We start from the raw sequence: 27,409 nt of genomic DNA, 5'->3' as shown, positions 1-27,409 counted from the left end.
GCCAGTGCTGTACAGGACATAATTAGGTGGTACAATGTTTCTGGCTCCTCTGGTATCAAACAAAACCGGCAATAGTTTTCTACAGATGTGAGCTGCTTGATTTTAGATAATCTTTCTCGGGTCAGGATTAAGTTCAATCTGATCTTCAGAAAGCAGTCCCGCATTTTTGGATCTGGAAAGAGACAGGCAGGAGGTTCATTAATGGCTCTTAAATCTGCGTCACACTCAATGTTCATGCTGTATTTTAGTTTTTCTTCGCATGTTTTCAACCAATCATTCCTTTGCAATTTAATTTTAGCCTGTTGTGGACGATATAATAACATATCCAGAGATATGTATTCCTCCTTTGTTAGGTTTCCTTTAGTTGTTCTGTCCATCGCTTCAGGAGCGTATTATTCAAACTAACCTTCGTACTCCGTAATAACTGGATAGATGGGGTTTCTTCGTCAGTCAGCAATTTTCGCAGCAGATCAAATTGTTTCCAACGCACTATGGAGACCAGGGATTGAGTAGCGATGTCGTGCCTTATCCGTGGCATCGGGAAATTCTTTGGCAATCGCAATATTTTCCTCCAAAATATGGCTTCAAATTTTAGCCAATTTATGCTATCCGCTTTCAACATAGCTTTGCTCCCATAGGTGATAATGGGGATCACCTTTTGTTGATAGAAGGTGATAACTGGCTTCATCGAGAATTTGACGTATTTTCTTGCCAATAGACAGCCTTGTCGGGCCAGCGACTGTATTTTCACTTCAATCAGCCGCCCATTCTTGCTCATTTTTAGATTGATTAATTAGGACTCCTAAGTATTTAAAGGTGGACACTTCAACTGTTTTATTGTCAATCTGAAATTTACATATCTTTTTCTTTCTGGACTGCTGCTTTGTAAAAGACATATATTTTGTTTTCTGTGAATTCACTTTTAGCCCATTGTCGCACATGTAATCCTCCATTCTTTGCAGGATGACTTTCAATCCGGAACTTGTTTTGTGCATCAATATAATGTCGTCTGCATAGATCAAGATCGGTGTTGGGATCGAGTTAATTTTAAGGAGTGTTCAGAGCGGGATCATTTATGTTTTTCTCGAGATCTCCTGTATACAGGTTATATAATGTGGCTGCCAATGGGCAGCCCTGCTTCAAGCCATTCCAGGTTTTAATTGCCGCAGATTTTACTCCATTTTTTGACAATCTGACTACTACTGATGTATTTGAGTATAGAAGTTTGATGGGTTGTATTATTTCTGCTGGACATTTCCACGCTGAGAATTTGGTCGATAATTTCTGTCTATTAATAGAGTCAAATGCCATTGTGAGATCGACGAAGATTGCATGAACCACTGTTTTTGTTACCACAGCTTCATGTTTAATCAGGTTTAATGCCAGCAGATAGATGTTAGTGCTCACATTCGCGGTGAAACCAGTCTGTCGTATTGCTAAAAGATTTGTTTCTTTAGCCCAAGTCTTTAGATTATTCTGGAGGAATGACGCAAATAACTTGCCTATGGGGTCCAGAAGGACTATTGGCCGATAATTAGCTGGGTCATCACGTCTGCCTTGTTTGAAAATAGGAATCAGGGTGCTTTATTCCATGATGACGGGATCTGATGTAATTTGTTAATGAGGCTCACAATCTGTACCATCATGTTTGCCCAGGCAACAGGATCCTGTTTTAACGCTGCATTAGACAGGCCATCAGGAAGGATAATTACAGTGGAAGTATAATTACATAATTACTCTCTGCAGAAGTTCCTAATACAGAAAGAGAGATGTCCCAGAGGGTGGGGTATGACCGTTATTAAAAACCTATTTCGGGTATAGTTATTATCATGGTATTTATTGAGCACACACCTAGCTTTGGGAAGCAATGGAGTGTTTTACAATCATAGAGGAAGAACACAGTAAGGGAAGCAGAGAAAAAGGCAGTGGGGACCTTGGGACCTAACAACATGGGAGGGCAGGCACATGGCAGCAATGGATCTGCAAGCAAACAGGGGAGGAGACAGTGAGGAGCAGATCACTGAGTCTCAGGTAGGGTGGGAAGTGGAGGGTCTAAAGACCTTAGTGTTGAGGAGCCATTCCTTGAGCTCTTTCCTGAACTGTAGAAGTGATGGGGCGAGTCTGATGTTGATAGGGAGGAGGTTCCAGAGTATTGGGGCATAGACAGAAAAGGCCTGTCTTCTGGTTCTTTCCTTCCTGCGCCACCCGAGTTCAAGTCTGCACATGTCCTTACGGCTGGCGGATCGCAGGCCACCGGAGATGCTGAGCTTCTCAGTGAGGTAGCTTGGGGACTTCAGGATGACAACCTTATAGATGATGCAACAGGATATGAAGATGATACGGCCTTGCATCACGTGTCTGCAGTTTGATGATGGGTGGGGTTATGTGGTCGAACTTGCAGAGTCCTTTGATGAGTTGTGCTGCTGCATGCAGGCCACATACCAGGGGTACCGGGTAGTAACCAGTAACAACGCATACCGGCACATAACTGCAACGGCCAACTATAAGTTTGCCAGTGAGGTGGAGGAATTACCTCCAGCTAGGACCTTGAGGCAATACCGACACCCTACCGGCAAAAATAGCCTGTTTTATACTGGTGCCGGTAATACTGGTAAATCCCCACATGGAGTCCTATTGGACTACATGAATTGGGATTTACACCATCTCCCAGACACTCACAATCTTGCGGTAATTCCGCCAGACGAAGTGCTGGAAAAGGTGTTACCGTTTGCCAGTGTCCTGGAGGATTTTGCGCCAAGATACCAGCAATGTCGTGATGACAACCAGTGACTTCACTGACTTGGAAGCTGGGATGCCAGGGATGTTGAAGTCACTGACGGAGATGTTGTTGCGTGAGAGACATGGTGGTGATCAGGTCAGTGAAGTCTTCGTTGAAGGAGGGGTTGAGCCTGGGTGGTCTTTAGATGAGGTGAAAAAGTGACTCTGTCCTTTGGTGAAGGCGGGAAGTGGCAGAATAGGTTTTCGAAGGAGCCAATAATGGCAGCATCCAGTTGGGTGCATGGTCAAGTGAAGAGGGAAGAGGGTGAGTGGGAACATCAGAAGGAGTAGTGAAGAGATGAAGAATCGGGATGAGGTCAGAGGAGTTACTAAAGGAGGAGAGGGGATGTATATTCAAGAGGTTGGTGAAGATATGGATAGAGGAGTAGAGGAGGAGAAGGGAGGTGAAGACAGAAGGGTAGTAGGGTAGGAACAGACATAGCTTAATGTTGGGGTTGTTAGTGGAGGAGGCATGGAAGAGGATTGAAGGTGCAAGCATGTAGAGATGTGTAGTGGAGGAGAGAACAAGTAAACATAGGTCAGGGGGTGTAGGAAACTTCATGTTATATACAAGACTTTTACAACAAGATGGTAGACAGGCCAGGGTATTGCCAGGACCTCATGAGGACGTGGTGGAGAAGGCACCCTGACCTAAACTGCAGAGAAATTAATTTGACCAACTCTTACTGAAAGCTCTGGCGCGCATTGCCACCACACCCAGCCCTAACTCCTACCACTTCTACCACTGTTTAGGCCCACCGTGCAGAAACATGCAGGGCCCCACGACCCATAAGAAGGGATGTCTTTCAGGAGTCAAAGATGAGAAGCTGAAGGTCTGAACTACTATTATCATGGAATTTATTGAGCATGAACATAGCATTGAGAAGAAACAGAACGCTTTACAACCATAGGGGGAAGAATGCGGCGAAAGAAGCAGAGAAGCAGGGAGCTAAGAACAGAAGAGCAGGAGGGCAGTCAAATTGGCAGCAAGGGATCTACAAACAACCAGTATGTATTGAGTGGGGAGCAGATCACCCAGTTTCACATACAGTGGGAAATTGAGGGTGTGCGGACCTATGTGTTAGAGACTAGCCATTCCTTGATGAGGAGGGAGTTGAGCTCCTACAAACGGAAGAGCCATGATATAAGAACCTAGATATAAGTGCAGGGACTCTCAACAAACCCTACGCAAGAATTTGAGTGACTGAGAAGAGAGAATAAATCCAGGCGAGGGACCACTTCATTGTGGACTACGAAACCCAAAGATTATTTGGAACCTAGAGACTTTGGTTGAACCCAGAGATTAAGGTTGAACCCAGAGACTTTGGTTGGAACCAGAGACATTAATGAACCCAGAGACATTGCTGAGAACAGAGACCTTGCTGAACACAGACTTTCATCATTCACACTACAAGGTGAAGAGGTCCTGGTGTTGGGTTACATTTTCGTAAGTGACAATCAACAATAACCTCCAGAAAGGGAACCTGGATTGAGTGTTGCATATTCACAGCCTTGTGCCTTATTGTAAGGGGAAGTCATCATCATAACTGGGTTACTGAATGTATGCCAAAGGGAGGTCTTTCCAATGATTTTCTGGGATGACTGTTTGGGAGAATCTCCTAGAGAATCTGGTGAGGGCTGGCAAGGCATTTGATTTACTTTCATTTACTTAGCCCAACACAGCATCATGCCTTGCAACCATTAAAACGTGGATGACATGTGCCTACCTAAAGCTTAACCCCAAGAAGACCGAAACCTAGGGAGTCTACTATATTTAGGGGTGGGGGTTGGCACACACACACTCACATACAACATTTTGAGCCACGCATTCACCCAACATTCAAACAACTCCTATCATGCACGCATACATAAAAACAAACACGCCAACATGTGCACATACACAAACAAACATATTACATTAAAAAACACTTACCTTACATGCCTGCAACCTTCACACATGGCCGTGCAGCCACAGAGGACCTGTTGGCCCTCGGCCCTCCTCTCTGTAGCGTAAACATGCTGACCGACAGGAGAGAAATTATCTCCTGTCGGTCAGCGTGTCTACGCTGCTAGCGTAATAATGAGAAGCAGCGTGCCAGTCTTCCGCCACCCCGCTGCCTCTCATTACTACGTGCTACATTTGTTGCGGTTCCGAAAGGGCACTGCAACAAACTAAACAAAGAAATGCTTATCAGGGGACGCGACCCCTGCTCAAAGACGGACAGCACAGTCCCCGTAGAAATAAAGCAAACACGTGGACTTGCCACATAGGTGATGGGGTGGTGCTCCCCCGCCCAGAGTGACAGGCCACCACGATGATGATAACAATACGAAGAACAAGCATTGGCAAAGCCAACAGTTTTTGCTTTTGCGTTGTTACTGGATAGGCATTTGTCAGGGGTTTTCACAATGGTACTACCTATCTGTGATTCCCATGGCCTCTGAGAGCAGGGCATGGCAAAATCCTATCTAATGCATATTCACAAGCCAAAACTGTTGGCTTTGTCAATGCCTGTTTTTTCACAGGACTTTAGCACTTTAAATCAAGTGACTGGAAGGACAAATCTATAGTAGTACATGTAATACTTCAATTAAGCCATTAAATCTCAGTAGACTGCTTAGAAATAACACTTGCAGGCTTTTACAGCACAGAGTTTGACATTACTTCTTGATAGAGCTACCATAAAGAGATACCAGGAGGATATGTTTTCGGATGGGCACGATAGGTAATAGTTGGGAATGGCCAAAGTGTTTACTATGGTAATGGGCATTGAATGGGTGGGTAAATAACCAAACAAAATCCTCACGTTGTGTGTTTCTCCTCACATCTCCCTCCTACCTAAGCTTCAGTGCAATAGTATCGACTTAAAGATGGCGCTAAAGCTTCAGCTAAAAGGCAAACTAAAATAGGTCATATTGTAACCCTCCAATCCTTGCGACATCATTGACATTGGCTGAAGAATCCACTATGGGGCAAAGTGGCCACTAGGCCTAGATGCAGGCTCAGTGGCCACTTCGACTGGCATGGTGGGACTCAGTGCATGGCTGGAGGTAACAGGCACTGCCCTAGGCAAATTGCCCCATGGGTACAGTGGCGTAGCAGTGGGCCCTGCCACACCAGATCTAGGGTGGCCCTGTGGGGACTGGGCAGGGGCCGAATGAGTCTTGTAGTGTGGGAAAGAGGGGCTTTGCCTCTGGCTTCCTTGTGCCATGTCATAGAGTAATCATAAATATTTCCCAGCTTCCTGGTCCTTGTCTGCATGCAGCACAGAGGAGCCTGGAGTGATGCAGCGGAACGGCAGACCGAACCTGCTGCGGCTGTCAGGTAAGAGCTTTGTTTTTATGTGTACATGTGTAATATGCGTATGGTGTGTGTGGGATGAATGTATATAGTATGGGTGAGTGACAAGTGGGTGAATGAGTATGGATGTGATTATATGTGTGTTTGAATGTCTGGGTGCCAGTGTGGAGAATGCAGTGAGTGGATCTTAGAGAAGGTGTATGGGTGGGTGACTGGTGGGTGAATGAGTATGAATATGATTGTGTGTGTGTGAATGTTCTGGTTGGGTGGGTGGCTGTGAGGAGAATGCAGTGTGATTGGATGTGAGAGAATGTGTATGGATGAGTGACTGGTAGTTGATGATTGTGTGTGTTTCACAGAAAGTGTGCTATATAATGTACCATTTTAACCCATTATTCCAAACGGGAGGTGGGGAATCCCAGAACCCATTTTCATTGGTTCGAGCTCCCTCGCTGCAGTCAAAAAACATACTTACATCTTTCACCTGGAGCAGTGCGTGCCGCTACAGGGGCATGATCATCATGGACCAGGTATGCAGTGATTATATCAAGAAAAAACAACCGAATGAAATAATACCGAAAACATTACAAAAAATAAATATATGGTAGGTGGGGGTAAGTGTTTATAAGGTTTGGGGGGTTCGGGTTGGGTTAAAAGCATGGGGAAACAGGGAGTTTGGGGGGGGGCGGCAAAATCGATATCTTTTTTCCTGTATTATTTCATTCACTATTTTTTGATTCGTTGTAATTACATGTAACCCATGGACATTGCACACACATGGTGGTCCAGGCCAACCCGCAATATGGCGTGCTCTGTGATTTGTTAAGGGGCTTACGGGGGCCCCCTCAGCATGGCTTGCACGGGCGCCCCAAATGTGCTACGGCGCTGCTTTGGTACTGTAGGTATGATGTTACTGTGATGATAGTGAATTGAAATCCATTGGAAAAACATTGGTTAAAGGGATATTATAGTTAACTTTAAAAAACTTTGAAATTCTGTGAAAAATCTTTCTTAAAGAGATGTTATGGTTGCAGCACAAAACAGCAAAAAGCCACAATTTCACCTTTTATGGTTCTTAAAGCAACAATACCTCATCAACCGCAATCGGAAAACAAGCATAACTCAGCCAGTACCATGCACTGGTCAAGAAGTCACATACGCCAACGTAAATTACATGCACGTACCCACAGTTTGTAAATAACAAGGAAAACAATAACATTTGAAGATGGTTGCTCCCTGAAATGGGTAGGTTTCATTTAAATTTGATGTGACGGCCAACACCAAAAAAAAGCAAAGGAACTCTGAACATTATTTTGAAAAGACAATGGTGAAAGTCCCTCTGCACAGCGAGAGATATCATGAGCAGTAAATGGCGGTGGGTGACTTATGGTTGTTTTACGATGGCAGTGGACAACTTATGGCTACTTCAGGAAACTTAACAGTAGTTAGAAGTGTATGATGTGTAACAGAAGATAAGTGTATGATTCATTGTACAATCCAGAAACAATTACACTATTATTAAAAATACAAATTTTTAGACCATGAGCAATAGAAATGAGAAATACTATTCTACTGAAATAATATGGAATATGGTTCATAGCACAATATAAAACATTTTTCTGGAGAGTGTTCTTGAACTTTTGGGAACAAAATGTCACTGCTGCACAGTAAGTATTTCTTTCAGTGTAGTCTTTGCAAATAGCCTTCAGTGTTTCTTTATTCCCTCATAATACAGCATGTCAGAACGCACAGTGATTTGTGTGCATTTGGAACAGGCTGTTGCCCCATGGAGTACAGGAGTCTCCCTGGAAATGGAAATGAGATAGGTGTTGCATAAAGTAGGCAGTCCACCTACAAGCATTTGGTGAATGGTGTGTGATACACGGTATGCAATCGCTTCATGGACCTTTTGTGCTAATTATATCTCCGCTGTCACAAGGCACAGGTAACATTTCCAAATAGTGTACTTTTTCACATAAACACACGTTGCTCTTATGCTGTATTTATTTGTCTGCTGCACACACATGTACATACGCTATTATAGCATGTTTACCGTGCTTCAATGCACACATAGCCTGACATACCTTATGACTTAACGAGTGGTGCCGCAGAACAAGTACATGGTGTTACGGAGTTACTTGATGTTATGCGTGTGCAAATTCAAGACGGATGTCGCGCATGCGCTTTTAATAACAGGGCCGCCGGAGAATGGCAGTTGCCGCCGGGAGCCCGTAACAGGCAGACGTGTGTCGGTTTCTTTATTGAGGTATTGGGGGCAGGGCCTTGTTACCGGTGGGGCCCCGGTTGGATATCCAACCACAACAGTGGCGTCGAGGACGCCGTTGAGTGGGGGAGGAAGTGCTCAGCATCCATAAAAGGATTTGAGAACATTTCTCTCAGCGCCCACTAGACGCGTCACCCGCACGGTGCACGTTTGACTGCCATTTTGTAATCCTAACGGTTGTGGTCCCACATGGTTTTCGTGCGCCGTGTGAGGACATTTTTGGAACCTTTGATAGGCTATTTAAAAAATATGAAGAAGAAGAAGAAAGAAGAAGAGAACAAAGACAGAACTAACTCCAGTTTTTTTTGTCACAGAACCTCATGTTCTGACAACGTGGTACATACTTAACATTGTGCTACTCAACAGACTGTGTGGGGGGAGACCTGCAACGGCCCTCATTTGGTGCATCTGTCCTAGTGGTGGATTCATGTGGAGAGTTCCAGAGCGTGGAACAATTTTTCTGGGACAATTTTGTGCGGGACAGTTGTCAAGGGTCTCACACCCTCTTCAAGTCGGGAAACAACATTGTCCACCCTGGACTGTCTGAAAGCCTGCTGTGCCTCCAGCTTCTGGTTCAACACCACAGCGGGCTTGCGGCCTCCACCTAGTGTGAGGTGCTTGTGCGGTCTGCAGCAATGAGTAGCCCTGGCGATGGTGCCCAAGCCGTCGTGCAGCCTCCTGCGCAACCTCCTGTCAGGATGATGCCACGGCAACAAGGTAACCTGGCTCCCATGCCGGAAATTCGACCTGTCAGGACCCCCATCAAAACTAGGCCCGAGGTGGCTGTTGTGGATCAAAAAACTTGAGATGTACTTTAGAGCCACAGGTGAAACCGATAATGACGCAAAAGTAGCAACACTACTGTATGCTGCTGGCTCCGAGGTTCATCGTATCTTTGAGTCTCTAAACTCCTCTGCTGTCATGTATCAGGCCGTGAAAGATGCCCTAAAAGAACATTTCTTACCCCTAGCCAACCTGGATTTTGACTGTTTCGTGATGACGAGTCGCTGGATAATTTCTGTGGCCGACTGCATCAACTGGCCAGTACCTGCCAAGTGAGAATGAAGAGGGGATGATTCGAAATCAACTCATTCAGGGTTGCAGTTCAGGAAAACTGTGACATCAAATGCTCTGACACAGATCCTTGATATGGGCAGGTCCTATCAGCTGGCCGACAGTCGGGCCGCTCAAATGGATGCAGCGGCCAAGCCAGGGAAGGGTGAGGCAGCCTATGCCATCGGACGTACAGCGAACAGCGGATCCCAATGCCTGAGATTGACCCAAAAGAAAAATGACATACCGCAACAGTGCCAGAAATGTGGGTACAACCTTCGGCACTCCAGTGAATGTCCCACAAAAACGAGGGTGTGTGGACGCTGTCGGACCGGAGGTCGTTTTGCCAGGGTGTGCCACGCTACAAATCCAGTGGTCATCCCGCGAGGTCTGAGCAGACCCAACAGTGCTGGCATACGCAGACAGAGAAGTGTGGCTGCGGTTGAACAAGAGCTCCAGGAACTAAACATTGCTGAGGAGGAAGAAGATGATGAAAAGGTATTCTTCATTTCGAACATTGACTCCATCCATGCGACACCCCCATCTGAGTGTTGATTGACACGGGTGCATCCGTGTGCGTGATGGCATCACGGCACTACGAGGCTCTACCTGGACCACCAGTTTTGGCCGACACTAGAGTGAAGATATACTCTTTTGGTGGCGACCACTCTCTCCCACTCCAAGGGGTATTCATGACATCAATCTCAAACGCAGGGCGCTCGATAAAAGCTAAATTCTTTGTAACCAGTGTTAGCCCACACTCGCTCTTGAGCTGCACCGCATTTGAGGCGCTGGACATAGTACACTTCGCACTCTCGGTGTGCAAAACGGACATCCAAGACCTTACCAACCATTTTGCAGACATTTTCAAAGGAGTTGGAAAGCTAAAGGAAGAGCCAATCCGGCTGCACATTGACGAGTCGGTGCGCCCAACCGCATTGAAGCACAGACGCATACCCTTTCACCTCTGAAAGCAGGTCAAGCAAGAACTTCAAAACCTGGTGGATCTAGACATTATCGAGAAGGTCGAGGGCCCTACACCATGGGTGTCTCCCATTGTGGTCACGACTAAACAAAACCAACGGGGGCAGTACGCAGCTGTGTAGACATGTGGCTACCCAATATCACCATTAAGAGAAAGCGCCACCTCACGCCAACGCTGGATGATTTGGTGGGGGAGCTGCAGGGTGCCAAGCTTTTCTTGAAACTAGACCTACGGTCGGTATACCACCAGCTGGAGTTACATAAGATTCCAAATACATCACCACGTTTACCACCCACAATGGCCTGTATCAGTACAAAAGACTATGTTTTGGAATCTCCTCTGCGCCGGACGTTTTCCCAAATATTATCAGGGGTGCTCTCGCTGGACTCAAAGGTGTAATCAAACTGAGCGATGACATCCTGGTACATGCCACTTCCCAAACGGACCATATGATCAGGCTGGAGAAGGTGTTGGAACGGATCCGTAACTTAGGTTTGACCCTGCATCACGAAAAATGCAAGGTTTTAAAGGAGAGCATTGAGTTCTTCGGATTTGTTTTCCACGCTGGAGGAATCTCAGCTGACCCACAAAAGGTGAAGGACATTCAAGAGGCCAGGCCCCCAGGCACTACCTCCGATGTGTGCAGCTTCCTAGGGATGGTGAACTATTGTGGGAGATTTATCAAGAACCTTGCCTCCCTCTCAGAGCCCTTGAAGGCCCTCACAAAAAAAGACAGTGTGAACTTGGTCTGACAAGTAATAAACTGCCTTCAACACTATCAACACCGCGCTTACAGGTGATGAGACAATGGTTTTTTTCGACCCGGAAAAAGAATCTGAGCTGGTAGTAGATGCTAGGTCTGTCGGGCTCGGTGCAGTATTGCTCCAACCCGATTCTCAGGGACAAATGCGGCCTATCGCATACACCAGTAATGCCCTAACTGACACAGAGAAAAGATACTCTCAAATTGAGCAGGAAGCACTAGCTATACTATGGGGCTGTAAACACTTTAGAATCTACATCCTGGGAAAGCCCCTCTCAGTCATCACGGACCACAAACCCCTGATCCCCAGGTCACCTTTTAACTTATAATACAGTTCAACAAAAGTTAACTAATATGGGAGTATACTCGACCATCAAACAAAAAGAAAATAAAGTCCTAAGTCAAAATAAAATGGCCCATACTAATAAACCTAATGCCTGCCGTCTTTCTAATACAATAAATGTGTAAATGGGATGGGTAAGGCAAAAAGGAAAAATCAGTGTTCTAATGAAATGTCAGTATAGCTAAGCACACTCCCTTGCCCACGTTTTGTAGCACGGGGTATGGTGGCACACTTGGACCTTGCAAAACACTCTGGCTTTGGATGCAGTCTGTTTCGTGGACCATGGCCCACTTGGCCTTCCACGAAAAGTCACTAGTTTATTCGCTGGACCTCTCGGCTTTCTCTCACTGCAACCCAGGTCACCTTTTAACTTATAATACAGTTCAACAAAAGTTTGTTTTCTTCTGGTTATCTGTCATGTGTATCCGCTAAAACAACATGTTGCTGGTTCATGGCCATTTTTGGACACTCACTTTTCATCTGACGAATAATGCATAGGCCGTTGGCAGGCTTTGCGAGCTCAGCAAAACACACAGACAACTTGGTAGCGATGGCAAAGCAAGGTCACACAAATATTATTAGTGAAGGAACTCACTGCAGAGAATAGTTATGGTATTGTCCACTAAAGGACGAACTGGAAAGGGAGTTGGAGCGCATTGCAGGTGCAGTGATAAGAGGTCCTTGGAATGTCTGCGAGGAGAAAAGAGCTGGATCTTTCCACTTCTGACTTTTTTCTTCCACTCTTTGCAACCTTCACTTATGCTCTGCTCTTCGGGCGAGGGCAGCCATAACGAAAGGAGGCAGGGAAATGACCCCATAAGAATAAAGAGGCTTGTAAGAAGGAGAGCAGTCAGAACTTCGATACCCAGGTGAAGTAGTTTCGCTGGAAGGGACGACACTCCACTCCAGACCCCGTTATTGCACGTGGTCTCTTGTGCCTACCTGCTGTGGAACTAAGCGGTGTTGCAGAGGCTAAGATGAAGGTGTCTCCAATAACTGCGCTGGCGATGAGGTAATCATAGCCAGAGCCAGCTAAGGAGAGAAAGCGATCTGAGGCAACGAAAGAGGTCTTTAGATTTTATGAGAGGAAAGTTTTTAATTTCCTTTTTGATGTCAACCGCCACACGTGGTTTTCAAAGAGCAATGGGAGGGACATAACAAAGATCTGACCCATAAAAGGAAAAATGGTGCCCCAAGACTTGAATGAAAACACCCAAATTGACTTATGTTTTGCAAAGAGGATATCCTAGGCTTACACACTGTGTGATGCATACATAATGGGGTACATGGCGCTGATCTGCCACCCATTATGGAGGAGGCAAGAGAGCCCAGTGAAAACACTGAGCACTCTCTAAGCCACAGCCAGCAGCGGAGGACACACTCCTGGGTTGGCTTTACTCTGTAGGGAAATGTGGTTTCCCTTTGACATAAGTACCCCAGTCGGCATGCCCAATGGGCCATGGTAGGCTGGGGTCAATTTTCTTATCCAGCCTTGAATGGTCTATTGGCTGGTGTATTGAATTGCCAAATTTGTGTAGGGGTGCGCCTATATCTCCCTGCACATTCAGAGTACTTGCGGCTTCAGATGGGGGCCACTCCACCTCCACATGAGAAGAACCATGAAGCCATTTCTACTTCCGGGTTCCTTTTTGTGTTTTGCACAGGAGCCGGAAAGGCCATCATGGCAGCATGTGAGGCAGTGTCTGGGGTCCAAGGATGCGGTGAGAAAATCTTAAACTTTTCTGTGCATGTATGGAAGTATGCATGCGTGCATGCAACGGTTTGTGTCTGTAATGTTGCATGTTATTGAGAGTGCAGTCAGTGTGTATGTTGTGGTGAGTGTATCAATGAGGAAAACGTGTGTGTGTTTTAGTGCACATGTCACACAGAGTGTTACACTTGTGAATAAGATAGATATGTTTTATAAGTACATGTGCAAATGAGATAGTGAATATATTGTGTGTGGGCATTCACAAATGAATGTGTGTTTCTGTCCTAGGAATGAGCCTCCGATCAGAGGGAGGGCTACAGTGGCTCAATGGCAGCCAGCACTGACATGCTTTCTTACACTGGTATACAATTTAAATATCAGTACGCGCATGGCCAACATGATGAGTGCTGTTATGTGGGGATAGGGAGGGCATTTTGGTGTAGGCCGTATGGACTTGTTTTCCTACAGTGGTATGGCATTTTATAGTTATTATGGACAAAAATAACATGACGGGTTTTCGTACAAGACCATACTGGCTTACATAAGTCCAACTAGGAGTATGTACTTATATGGGTATACTGGCATATATTGTCTGAGCCACAAAGGACATGTTTCCTTATAGCATCATTAACGGCATCATGAGTAAAGTATGTTCTTATTTGGGAATACCCTCGTACATTGGCGCAGCCAACATGGAGATGTATGGGTTCAGCCAGCATGCAAATAGTTTTTATATATTGTGGGCAAAGGCAACATAAAAATGCATTTCAAATTGGTTCTGTGCACTATTGGTGACTTGGCATCTACTGGATTCATTCATGTGCTACGTAACAAAACCGTTAACTGTGTGCTGCAAAATGCACCATATAGCCCATTATTACATTTTTTTTAAATTACAAGTTTTCAGGGGAAACCCCTCCCCTCTACCCTACCTCCAACCACACTTGGGAGGTTTTTTGCTCCCTCACAGCACTCAGTGGGTCCAGCATATTTATAGGAAATGTTTACGCGCCTCCAATTAAACAAATTCAACAGTGGCCACTGTAAGAAACTATGAACATAGCAGCAAAGACCAAAGAGCATATACCCTCTCATGAAAACAAACAACAGCTGCTCATGACAAAACGATGACGCGGACTCGAGCGCAATAGGGACGACCTGCATCCAGTACGATTGCAAACTATTTCGCAAGGGCACACCTAGTTATACATTCTACAAGGCTTCTAACCTTCCAAGTGTGCGGGTGCCCTGGATTAAACTCCAACAATTCAGTTAGCTCTTCTTACCAACACATCGGGTTCAGGGATTGTGACGCCAGTGAAGTATAGATTGGAGCTGTACACCTGCTGGTGCCGGAGAGTGAGGTCACCTGTCAAAGAAAGGGTAAGAGAACGATATTCAGACCAGTTCAAAATGTATTCGGTAAGGCTTAAAACAATATGATCACATCCATAGAATTCTTCCAGTTATCACAATTACTACTCTTTATCATTTGCAATCACAGTTTGTTAAATAGTTGTATGTTAAATAGACATATACTGAATGAGTTTACAGCAACTCACATTTGACTCTCCTAATAACTAGGCCAGGGCTTGAAAGCAATATGTATACACATTGCCCTCCTTATCAGCCGAATGAGCCATCTCACCAACACATATCTGCACTATATTGGCCTCAGTGTATCTACACACAGCCTTCTGAGTCGCTGCTGCTTATCATCGTTGTGATGCAACGGGGTACGAAGCAACTGCACCCGCATGACCTGGCCGCAACATGAACGGTAGGGTTGTACTGTGATGAACAGTAGAGATGAGTAGGTCAGTGTGATATAGACTGACCTTTTAAAGCACATATGTGTTCAGGTGCCCGTTGTTCTGTGTGATATCAGCAGGCGCTAAGTTTAGCGTCTTCCTGGTGTACCAAATGGATTAGGAACCAGGGTACGATCCTGGCAAACCCCTCAATCAACAGGGCCCCAGCAATATTTTGCCATACAGTTGTCAGTGGACACTACCGATGGTGACCTGTCCCCTGCCACTTCTTCTGCGTATGTTCCTTCGCAATAGGTCGCCACAGCTGGGAGAACACATCAAGATTCTTAGTACCCCTTCCCAATCGTTCACATCAGACGAGAAATCCAACAGCAACAGTATATAGTAGCATGGCGTCCAACCACCAGGAGTCCTTTACTCTGATCACACATCTCATGTGCCAGGCTGATTTTGAAGAAAGTCTGTTCAGTGAGGGGGTCAAAATTGTCAAATTGTATTTCCCAAATTGTTTTTATCAACTTTTTTAAATCACAGAATGCGTAGGTGTGGGGGGACACACCGCACCTCCACCAATATTGACTAACCCTCAACATGAAATTTGACCAGTTGCTATTCGAGCAACAGACCCACTACCTCTTGCAATGGATTGTGCCGTTAGAGGCAGCATTTGCTCATGCTACTTTTGGAAACAAGGTGCACATTTCAATTGAGACTGTCTCTGCCTATGTTCCTCTACACAGACTCTGCCCTGCGCCAACCCCACTCCCAGTGATTTATTTTATCAATGCTGCGGGTATGAAAACAAATGGAAATGGCTCCTTTCTGTTAACAGCTCTGTGTGGATCCTCTCTTTCCCTTTTACAGTACAGTGCAAAGTCTATGATTTCAAGGCAGTTTCGCACCAGGGCAAAGTGTGCCTTAGCACAAGCCTTTCTTTTTATGGCACCGGAAGAATAGGTTTTTTTTATCCTAGAGAACACTGCTGTAGTGCTTTAAAGTACTGATTTATGCATTTTTCTCCTCTGAGGTTTAAGCCCGACCGTTTCCCCCATAGTGGCCGCCCAACGGCAGCAGCTTGCGCTGAAACCCAGAATTAATGTGAGGTGCTGGATCCTTGACTAAATAGAGCTTAGTCTGTGTGTGCGTGCCATGGGGGTTCACAATTTACTGAAAGGAGCTATGGGTGCGTTATGGGGGTTTTAGATGTTGCTGACTCAACGGGGGAGGGGGGCTATAGTAAGCACCCATGTAACAGTCCCTTGCTAAATTATGATGACCGGTAGAAACGGTGGCCAAGGGTTTTTTCCAATACCTCTACTAGCTCGGGAGGCACAATACTCTGAGTCATCCCTTCACCTGTCCGGAATGCCCTATAGGGGGAACTGTTACAATGATTAAAAAAGAACATGTGATAGATATATTTTAGATCAAATATGAATTCACTTGAAAAAGCGCAAAGAAGATGTTAAGTACGTTTTGGCAACATTTCATGGAATTAAAATGCCAATTTACAAAGATTGCTCTAGGGGTGATTTTTTAATTTGGATTCATTGAATAAGGAATACATGGTATACTGCACCAGGGAGGAGCATTGATTGAAGTGACCTGGAACAGTTGGGAGTGTTGTTCCACTACTTACATTTTGATCTGTTTATCATTCCTCTACTTTTTATGACCATATTCACCATTCTATACAGATGATGTGTCCTTTCATGTCCTTGTGCAACTGTAAAGTTTTAATAGGAGCCTTAGTTACTAGTCACTTAGACTATTGTAATGCCCCAGCCGCAACTCCTTGTCACATGTTGCACTATGCATTGGACCGGCAAAGAGGGTAAGAGGTAAACGAAAATCGTTTGCTCTGAGGCAATTTTAAACCCATTGCGCCCTCGGTGCCTGTTTCCCTACCCCCTCCTCCGTCCTTTGCGCTTCCCTCCCCTGCTCACGGCCTGCCGATTGGCCCTTGGACCTACCATGTGACTTGGAACATCTCATCTTCAACACTCGTAGGGCAGCCACCTCTCGGCGAAGGACCTCAAGGCAAAGGGCAGCGCTAGTGGAAGAAGCAGCTCCAGACCGTGTTAGCCTGTGGGGCCTGCAACCATCACCCAGCAGCCACTGACTGAGTAAGTGCGGTTACGGGCAGGGGGTGCAGCCATTATTGCCCACCCCTAAACTGTCTAACCCAAACCCACCTTATAACTTTGCACTTAACCTAATTGTGCCAGATAGCAGCATTTCACATTTAGCCTGATTGTGCCAGATAGCCTAATTGTACCAGATGGCCTTATTGTTACAGAAAGCCTCATTGTGCTAGATAGCAGAATTTCACATTTAGCCTGATTGTGCCAGATAGCCTAATTGTGCCAGATAGAAGCATTTCACATTTAGCCTGATGTGACGACGGCATCAACGTCCTATTCATCACAGAAACATGGCTGGATGACAACTACAAAATCACACTCCACAGCTGTCTACCCGACACCTTCAAGTGCACACAGTTAAACAGAAAAGGAAAAAAAGGAGGAGGTCTTGCAATAGCTTTCAAGGAACACCTGAAAATAAAAACAAACAAACCACTAAACATCAAAAGTCCATGGTCTTTCTCCTGAAAGTAAACCCAAAAACAAACATAAAATTCATACTGATTTACAGATCACCGACATATGATGCAACTTTCGTCAACAACTTCGCAGAAGCCATCACCAACATAGCCATCCAACATGAACATCTGATAATCCTTGTGGGGCTTCAACGTCTGGTTTGAAGAAGAAAACGCAAATACACAAAAATTGCTAATCGAACAACTAAAAACCATGAAACTATGGCAATTGGTCAAGGGAGCAATACACAGAGAGTGACACACACTTGACGCAATCTTCGCCAACAAAAATCTTATTGCCACCGCACCACCAATACAGATACTCTGGAGCAACCACCTCATCATCCTGTTGGTTATCATGCTACCAACTAAAGCAGCCAAGCAGCCCTATAAACTCTCAACTATAACAAAAAGGAATTGGAAAACCATCGAAGCGAGCAATTTAACAGAACAAATTGAACTCACAAAACCAACTACCACTAATCTGGACAAAGCTGACCTCGACGGAAAAATAGAGCTACTTCATAAATGGATCGCTGAAACAATGAACGCCGTCTCCCCTGAAAAACCTTTCACCCCATCACAAAAGACAGCAATGGGAAAATGGTTTACCCCAATGCTCAGCACCATCAAAAGGAACAAAAAGAAACTTGAACTGAAACAGAGGAAAGAATACAACCAAAGAGAGCAAAATTCCAACAACAAGATCCGATATTACAAAAAAGAAATTAAAAAAGCCAAAAAGAAACACTACGCCAGCAGAATCACCGCAGATGTCAACACCCAAAAAGAACTGTTCAACATCATAAATGAAATGAGAATCCCACCGGGATGCAACAACACTCCAGTACCTTACCAGAAACTATGCAACGACCTAGCAGACCACTACAAAATTAAAATCAAGGATATCCATCAAATTATACAAAGCAGACTGGTCAACCCAAATGCACAACCGATCCCGCCAAAAAAGGAACCACAGCATAAACCCACAAATACCAGTAGAGACATTTGTCAAGCTGGTAAGACATAGCAATAAAGCAGGATCGCTCATGGACCCCTGCCCACAGAAATTTACAAATCCATCCTCATACAGGGCGCACCACTGGAATACTACAGAAGCCTTTTTAAAATGTCATTCGCAACAGGGAAAGTACAGCCATCATTCAAATCGGCGCACATCAAACCACTACTCAAGGATATGGGAGGAGATGTGGAAGACCTCTCCAACTACAGACCGATTTCAAACATTCCCTACCCAGCAAAACTACTAGAAACCTACACCTACAAACTAACACAAGAACACGTAGAAAAACACCAGCTGCTGGACCAAGCGCAAGTCGGCTTTAGCCCCACAAGGGGAAGAGAAACAGCACTCCTATCCATCTGGGATGACTTAAAGACAAACGGGGACTACGGCACAAACTCTGCCCTGATTCTACTCGTCCTCTCTGCAGCTTTCGTCACAGTCAACCATGACATACTCATCAAGAGAATAGAAGAAATAGGAATAACAGACTTAGCCCTACTCTGGATACAATCATTCCTAACAAATAGAACTGAAACTGTCTGGATAAAACTTTTCAAATCCACTCCACTGGACACCGACTGGAGTACCACAAGGATCATCCCTAGCCCCAATGTTCTTCAACATCGACCTGGCTCCGCTAATCAAGTTCATTAAAAAAACAATCTTATGTGCTACAACTACGCACAAATCATCTATAAAATCGAAGATATACAAGAAGAGAACACAACGCTGGGAGAATGTCTCAAAGAACTCTACGACTGGATGAACACAAACAGCCTAAAACTCAACCCAGGCAAGACAGAAATCATGATTGTATCCAAAAACCTGGAAAATAACAACTATGTCCCATGGCCCACAGAACTAGGAACAGCACCCACACCATTGAAAAATAGTCAAAAACCTGGGAATCCAAATGGACAATGTGCTAACATTAGAACCACAAGTAAATGCAATAATCAAGAAATGTTTTTTCTCCTACACTCGGTAAAAAGAATCCTACCATTCCTGTCCTTCACCCATAAGACACTGACAATCATCGCCCTCATCATGTCAAGAATTGACTACGCCAACAGCCTCGACCTCGGAATGCCAGAACACCCACTGAAGAAACTGCAATGTATCCAAAACGCTGCGGCCAGACTCCTCCTCAAACTATCACGAAGACACCACATCACCCCAGCACAAAAGATGTTACACTGGCTTCCAGTCAAACCACGAATCAAATTTAAAACAATGTGCATAACATACAGAGCAATCAACGGCAAAGGAGCAGAAATCCTGCAAAAGTAAATAACAATATTCCACCAAGCAGAACACTCAGATCATGATATGATAGGTTATGTATAACACGCTTAATACCCATAGGTTTCTAAGCGCGGACCCTGGGATTGAACCAGTGTTGCTCTGTGTTGCCTTGCTTCCCAGGCAAGCACGTTGCCCCTGTGTTATCCTCCTGAGACAGGAACGATATCCGCCCTGAACCAAAACCTTACACAAAGAAAAAGCTAGGGGGATCCTCCTTCTCTCACCTGGCAGCAAAAACATGGTTTACCTTCCCGACAGACATCCGAAATACAAAAGACCACCTAAAATTCAGGAAACTACTAAAAACCTGGTTCTTCGCCACAGATCCAAAACGAATCTGGCACCTCCAAAGCCAACCCCCCTCGCCAGGCTAAATCCAAGGGACGAGACCGCTGCTAGGGATGAAGAAAGATTAAATACTAACTAACACCCGACTCATAGAAAGGGGGACCACCCCCTGAGAACAAAGGGAGATGATGCTCGACAGAGCACTCTCACGACCAAAAAACAACTGATAAGCATTGCAATCTCAAACCTGGGTGGGGGAGGCCCTCACCTCCTGACCCTCCCACGGAGCACTAGACAGCCTCAGATATAGGCCGCTTTCTCGTGCAGAACCGGGTTAATGAACCGCAGGGGAATGCTGCAACAGACATCAAGACCATAGAAAGCAACACAAAACAGACACCTGAAAGCATGAGCTAACCCACTAACGCAACCACTAAAACCTCAACTCTTAGCACATGCCTCTCAAACGCTAAACAAACACAACCACTCTCCTGCACCTCAAACCATAACCACTTCACTACCCTGCTACAACAAAACAAACCACACATAGTATCGCACAACAGCACATGGGAGCTCACGGATCCGAAAACCGCACCCATGCTCAGGCACTAACCGAAATGAAGCTGTCAAAAGAACACCACTAATCTCGCTCTACCTTTATCCCGCTAGACCCACCAACCATCCTGCCCTCTTAACTTTCAGATCCACCAGAGTACCCAGGACCACTCCAGGTGTTGATAGTGTGCAGTATAAATATCCTTTAACATAACATAAAATTGAGCCTGATTGTGCCAGATAACCTGACTGTACCAGACAGCCTGGTTGTGCAAGATAGCACCATTTTGCATTTAGCCAAATTGTGCCAGCTAGCCTGATTGTGCCAGATAGCAGCATTTCACATTTAGCCTCATTGTTCCAGATAGCCAGATTGTGCAAGATAGCTGGATTTCACATCTAGCCTGATTGCGCCAGATAGCACCATTTCACATTTACCCTGTTTGTGCCAGATAGGCTGATTATGCCAGATCTCTCACATCAAGATAGCTATTAGAGAGCAATATCTCACAACTAGGTAGACTATACCCTGTGCTAGCTAGTCCACATAAAATTGCAGATATGAGCCAGCATCACAATTAGATAGAATTGTGAAGATTAGCATTCTGTCATATATAGACAGAACTGTAATCCTAGCTTGCGTCATATCTAGACCGAATTGTGAATATTAGCTTGCGTTATATCTAGAATGAACCATAATACTAGCGGGCGTCATTTCTAGACAGAATTGTGAAGGTTAACCAGCATTATATCTAGACAAATCTATAATACCAGCTTGCATCATATCCAGAGATAATTGTGAAGGTGAGCTTGTTTTATATCTAGACAGAGCTGTAATACTAGCTTGCATCAAACCTAGACAGAATTATGAATGTCAGTTTGCATCACATCAACATAGAATTGTGAATGTCATCTTGCACCACACATTGATAGAATTTTAAAGATTAGCTGGTGTTGCATCTAGACAGATTTGGGAATGTCAGCTTGCACCACATCTAGACAGAATTGCAAAGATTAGCATTGCGTCATATCTAGACAGAACTATAATAGCGGGCTGCTTCTTACCCAGACAGAATTGTGAAGATTAGCCTCCATCACGTCTAAAGAAAATTGTAATAATAGCTCAGGTCACATCTAAACAGAATTGTGAAGATTAGCATTGTGTCACATCTAGACAGAACTGTAATGCTAGCTTGCATCATATTGAGACGGAATTGTGAAGCTTAGCCCGAATGACATCTACACAGAATTGTAAAGATTAGCATTGCGTCACATCTAGACAGAATTGTAATACTAGCTCATGTCACATCTAGACAGAATTGCAAAGATTAGCATAGCATCACATCTAGACAGACTTGTAATACTAGCTTATGTCACATACAAATAGAATTGTAAAGATTAGCTCGCGTCACATCTAGACAGAATTGTGAATGTCAGCTTGCAACACATCTAGACAGGATTCTGAAGACTAGCATGTTCGCCTCTAAATAGCGATGCTACTAGCCAACCCCACTAAACAATCTCTTCCCTCTGCATACAACACTTACACTCTACACAAACACAACCACACCTCCAAAGCACTACAAACCGCATGCACTTCACTACATCGCAACATCAAAACATAACACACATAGCCTCGCACAACAACACATGACCCCTACCAACCGAAAAGCACACCTAAGCTCAGCAAACAGTGTTAACCAAACTGAGGCTGCCAACAGCACATCACAGCTCTCTTGCTCTTTTTCCGGCTCAACCTTACTACCCTGTACACTGCCGAGAATGCAGTTCCACTACTTTTTTCAGTACACTTCTACTAGTGCGAAGGAGTAGATTACTCTTTGCTTCTTTAACTCAGGATGAAGGGTTTTCAATGGCAGCACCCTATGCATGACTCCTCCTCCTGTTGTGCAACCTAGTACATCCCAAATTAGGACCCTGAAACTATGTTGACCAACTTCAAAAGTGCCATTAACGAAACCGTGGACACACTGTCCCACCCGCTGTCCAACTGCCCCAAGTCAGCAGAAAAGAAGAAAAACAAATGGTTTGGCTTAAATATTGCCATGCTGAAACATAAAGGCCGCAAAGTGGAGCGCATATGGATCAACGCCAAATGCAAGAAGGCAAACAGAAATGTAACCACCGCACCAAAGCCTGCTGTAACACAGTTAAGTAGAAAAGGCTGCCTTTATGTACCAGTACCACAATCAAACAATTCTAAACAACTCTTTCTCATCTACAAGGAATGTATCAAACTACCCAAAAATCCATCCAATGGAAGCCAACGCAAGATGCTATGGTTAAGATGGCCAATTTGTTTCTCACCAAATTTAGCTCTATAGGAACTCAATCTCCGGAAAGAGCCATGAGCAGAACTCTCAGCCGGGGCCCAACTTAGTTTTCGAGGAATGCAAGAAGCTATCCTAGGAAGGGTATCAAGTGAAAATGTTGCCAACTAAAATGCAGTGGGGGAGGAGCCAAAAAGGAATGCTGTTAGGGTAAGTTTCAGGGTAAAGGAGGGTGTGAAGTGCTTGCTATTGTCTGGTTTAGGGTTAGGACAGGGGTTAGGGTGAGGCTAGGTGTTAGGGTTGGAAGGAATATTCTGGTTAGCATTAGGGTGAGGGTTAGGGTCAGAATTGTTGTGGAGGCCTGGTGATGTTGGGGTCTGGTTAGGGGAGAGCAAGGGTCAGGGAAAGCATTAGGTTAGGGGTTATGGTAAGGCTAGGGTTAACAGAGTAAAGGTTTGGGTTACTGTTAAAGAAGGGTATAGGGAGGATAGGGGGTTAGGATAAACCTAGAGGTTGGGGTAGGGTAAGGGTTACAGTAAGTGTTTGAGGGGGTGGCTAGGGTTAGCATTAGAGCAAGGAATGGAGCCAGGGTAAAGGCGATGCATTTTGTGAAGGGCTGGTGAAGCGATTGGAGTTAGGGTCAGTTTTAAAGTTCTATTTATTTATTTGGTGTTTTGTATTGAGTTGCATGTAAAAAACACGCGTTGGGGTGCAGGTTTGGAGAAATCCTAAGGGTTCAGAATAGAATAACAGTTGTAGTTAGAGTTAGGGATTGGGTAATTCTGGAGTGCTGGTGATCACCTGTTTTTAATTAGAGGGTTGGGGCATTGTTAGTGTCACATGCTTCTAATGCTATAAGTTCAGCAATAGCGTTTTTCAACGACCTTATCAGTGGCTACTTTACCTTGCTTGTACAAATTATTACATTTTGAAAACTACTTTTTGCTAATGACCTTTTCACATGACTACATATTCCTGGTGACATTTTGACATAAAACCCTGGGAGGCTCCACTGACCATCATCAAGAAAATCAAGCAGTTGAGAGACCCAGCATACCCTTGCTCTACTCACCTGACAAAATCGCTTATGTTGTCTCTAGAAAAACTACCTATCGCACTGTGCAACATATCTTGAACTATATGAATCCTCTGCACTTCCCTGAACAAATCTGTGATTAGTCCCTCCTCAATCAACTTCTGCCCTAGCTCCTTCCTGCCTTTCGAAGCAAAGCCTATCGAGAGTTGCAAGTTGCAGGGACATAACAAATGCCTGGGCCTGTTCCATGAGACACCGTCTGGTTTCATATCAGAGAGATCCAGGGAAACCTCTTTCATGGACAGCGGAGAAGATATTCAAAAGAACTTGGCTCATGGGCATCAATCACCCTTTTAGACCTCTCTCGACAGAGTATGACACTGTGGATCATATCATGCTGCTGTCAAGTCTAGTATCCTACCTGGGTATCAGGGTTATTGCTCTAAACAGATCAAATTATCTTTTAATAATCTGTCTGCCAAGGTCAGTTGGGGGTAATTCACCACACAGGCTTTTTGGGCATCTTGCAGAGTGCCCTAGGGCTCCCCTTACTCCGTAGTAGTTCAGCGTTTACACTAGGACCCTGCCTGATATGTTAAACCAGTTTGAAATTGACTATAATATATATGTGCATGACACACTGCTCAGAATCCACAAAGATTGCTCTCAGGCCAGTCTACTTCGCTTCATGCCTGGGCTGCTGTCCGAGTTAAGATAGTCCTATGCCGTCTTTAATCCACCCATGCACTCTAGAATGCAGCTATGACTATGGCCAATTCGGTGCAGTTGGCTACATATTGAGTCTTCTGCACTAGTGATCTGCCGTGACCTCCCCTAGCACCCGCCCAGGTGCCTGACCTCTTGGGTTGCTTACTGGAGCCTAGCCAGCCCGCCTAAGTCCTAATCTTGGCCAAATGCACAGGTGCATTTTAAGCCTCCTCAGAACGTTCCCATACATGGAGTTCGGTCCCAGACAGTGTCCCTGCCACAAAGGCCTTGGAGGCCATACAAACGGAAAAGGCGCTATATGAATGACTACTACAATACAATACAATACAATCCCTGGCAAGATAGAGGTTCTGCTATACGGTGTCACCTCGGCAGCAGCAACTCCCAAGATATAGCCGAAAGATCTCAGTCCAGTTCTGCGCTCAATCACCAAAACCAAGAACCTTACAGTTCACAGAATGGCCATATAGATTGGCACGGGCAGTCAGGTTGGGTAGCTAACCAAACACCGACAAGTTGTGTGTCCCTTGACACCTAATAGAAAAACTAAAAAGGAGAGAGGCAGAGGAAGGTCCCTGCACGGAACTGCCTTGAGGGCGCTGCACAATACAGAAAGCGGAACCATACATCATTCTGGTGCCTGGCTGAACGACCCAAAGCGGAAGAGCCTAGGGCAATAGTACCAACGACGATCGCATGCAGACAGAGCAAGGTAGACCAGTTACTCACAGTGCGCACATATTTTATTTGTCCAGTCTGACATTTCATGAACACATTCTGCACCTGTGCATTTTTACTTTGTTTTGAATTTGCTACCTCGCAGTCTGAACACTGATTTTTCCACATAACCCTCCAAAATGGAACTAAACACAATGCATTGTGGGACTTGTGGTCCGTAGCACGGAACAAGAACTGAGTAAGATTAGGGAGTCTTGATTCATCCGAGGGAACTAGACTTTCAGAAAGGGCACGTTCTTGCCTTGCTTTACTTTACTACTTTTATGAAGCGTGAATACAATATAGTTTTCGGTCTGTCGTCTATGTGTTATATTGACTGTGTTCATGTACTTTTTGTGGGTTTTACTGGGTTTGGCTATAAACATCCAAGTGAGGAAAGTTTCTGGAAAACATTCAGTTGCTGATACGTCTGAGATGGTCACCTCATAGGTTTAGACAAAGTGAAATACCCTACTGACTTTCCATACAGAAGCCAAATCCTGAAGCTGTAAACTTTAGCCTGAATGCCACCCCTGTGAGCCACTCACCCTGCCTAATAGAGATGTCTCATTACAGAATCCAGTTACTGCAGTAAATGCATTGCCTCAAAGACCTTCCAGGCCTGGAGCAGGGAGTACAGAAAGAATACCGAAAAGAGTGGGTTCACATTATTTTCACATTATTTGCTGCAGAGATTCATGGCTAAGGCCCTGGACGGCAAGGCGCCCTCCTTCTTTGCATCTGCAGTGTTTGGGAGACCAATCCCACATACTTCCACCAAGGCAACCCTTAAACCATCTGCCCCTCCCCTTAATTCAACATACGTGAGCTATCACCCATGTAACTAGCCTTCGATCTCTCTCTTGAGCCAGCCATATACGCCTTCAATGCTCACTCAAGGCAACTCGAGCCTCTTCTCTCCACCTCTCCCTCCACCAATCGCAATGAATTTCTATTATTACTAGATTATTTTCGATATCCATACATTTCCATTCTTATCCCCCAATCCTGCTTTACATCTCTTCCCTATCCCATTCTCGCTCCATCTCTTTCTCACTCTTCCTTCTTCTTTACCTTCATTGTAGGGAACGTTTGCTGTCACTAAAGGGATTGTGCTTTTGTGTACCCATAGAAGCATCAGATTAAATGACAAGCCTCCGGGCCGCTGCACTTTGTTCAACATTACTGCACTTTCAGCTTACGCTCCTTCACCGGGGCAACCTCTCTGCACTAAACCCAGGGCCCTGCTGGACCGGACTCTTTGTCCCCCCCTCCCCTCAGACACCTCCCCGTCTCTGCACCTCCATCAGTACGTATGCATGACCTAAATGTACTAGGACCAGTTAGTTCGCCTGTCATGCCTCCCCACCGTCTTTACACGCCCCCTCCCGAGCTTGTTCTCAACTGTGCCACTTCATGCACTTGGTATGCTAGTTTTTCTGTTTAGATCATTCAGAATCTTCAAGGCATAAGAATGATTACTGTATTCCCTTGTTACCTTCCCGCCTTGTAGCGCTTTGAAGCACTTCACCTGTGTATAAGCGCTATATAAATAAACAATAAACAAAATAAATAAACCAATCCTTTCCACTTGTGCAATCCAATATACATGTGTGCTCTCACAGTGCAACAGAGTATCAATGCAATGCAGTAGATCTTCCTGAGGTTCATTACAAGTTTTGTGGTATCCCGTCGCTATTACCGGCAGGATACAAACAAACGGATTGACCAATACCGGCACTCGGTCTGCCAGAATTTCTGGCAGATTCCGAGTGCCAGTAAGGTAAGTAATTCCTCAGAGGGGATTGACGAAAATACCAGCACTGGAATTAATGGTGCCGGTAATTCCGGCATTTGCATGGAGGTAAA

At 45.0% G+C, this 27,409-nt stretch overlaps 1 protein-coding gene across 1 annotated transcript in view; it reads right to left on the bottom strand.

Moving 5' to 3' along the window:
- The window catches only part of LOC138566722 (cyclin-dependent kinase-like 1), a 274,738-nt gene that overhangs the window by 45,348 nt on the left and 201,981 nt on the right, over positions 1-27,409 (bottom strand). Inside the window, exon 7 of the mRNA XM_069644326.1 lies at positions 14,505-14,587. Coding sequence (XP_069500427.1) covers positions 14,505-14,587 — 83 coding nt within the window. The remainder of the gene's footprint in view (positions 1-14,504; positions 14,588-27,409) is intronic.

The sequence above is a fragment of the Ambystoma mexicanum genome, chromosome 2p, assembly GCF_040938575.1.
Source record: "Ambystoma mexicanum isolate Mex_15411 chromosome 2p, UKY_AmexF1_1, whole genome shotgun sequence".
Classification (NCBI taxonomy): domain Eukaryota; kingdom Metazoa; phylum Chordata; class Amphibia; order Caudata; family Ambystomatidae; genus Ambystoma; species Ambystoma mexicanum.
This window is presented reverse-complemented; position numbering and strand designations above follow the sequence as displayed.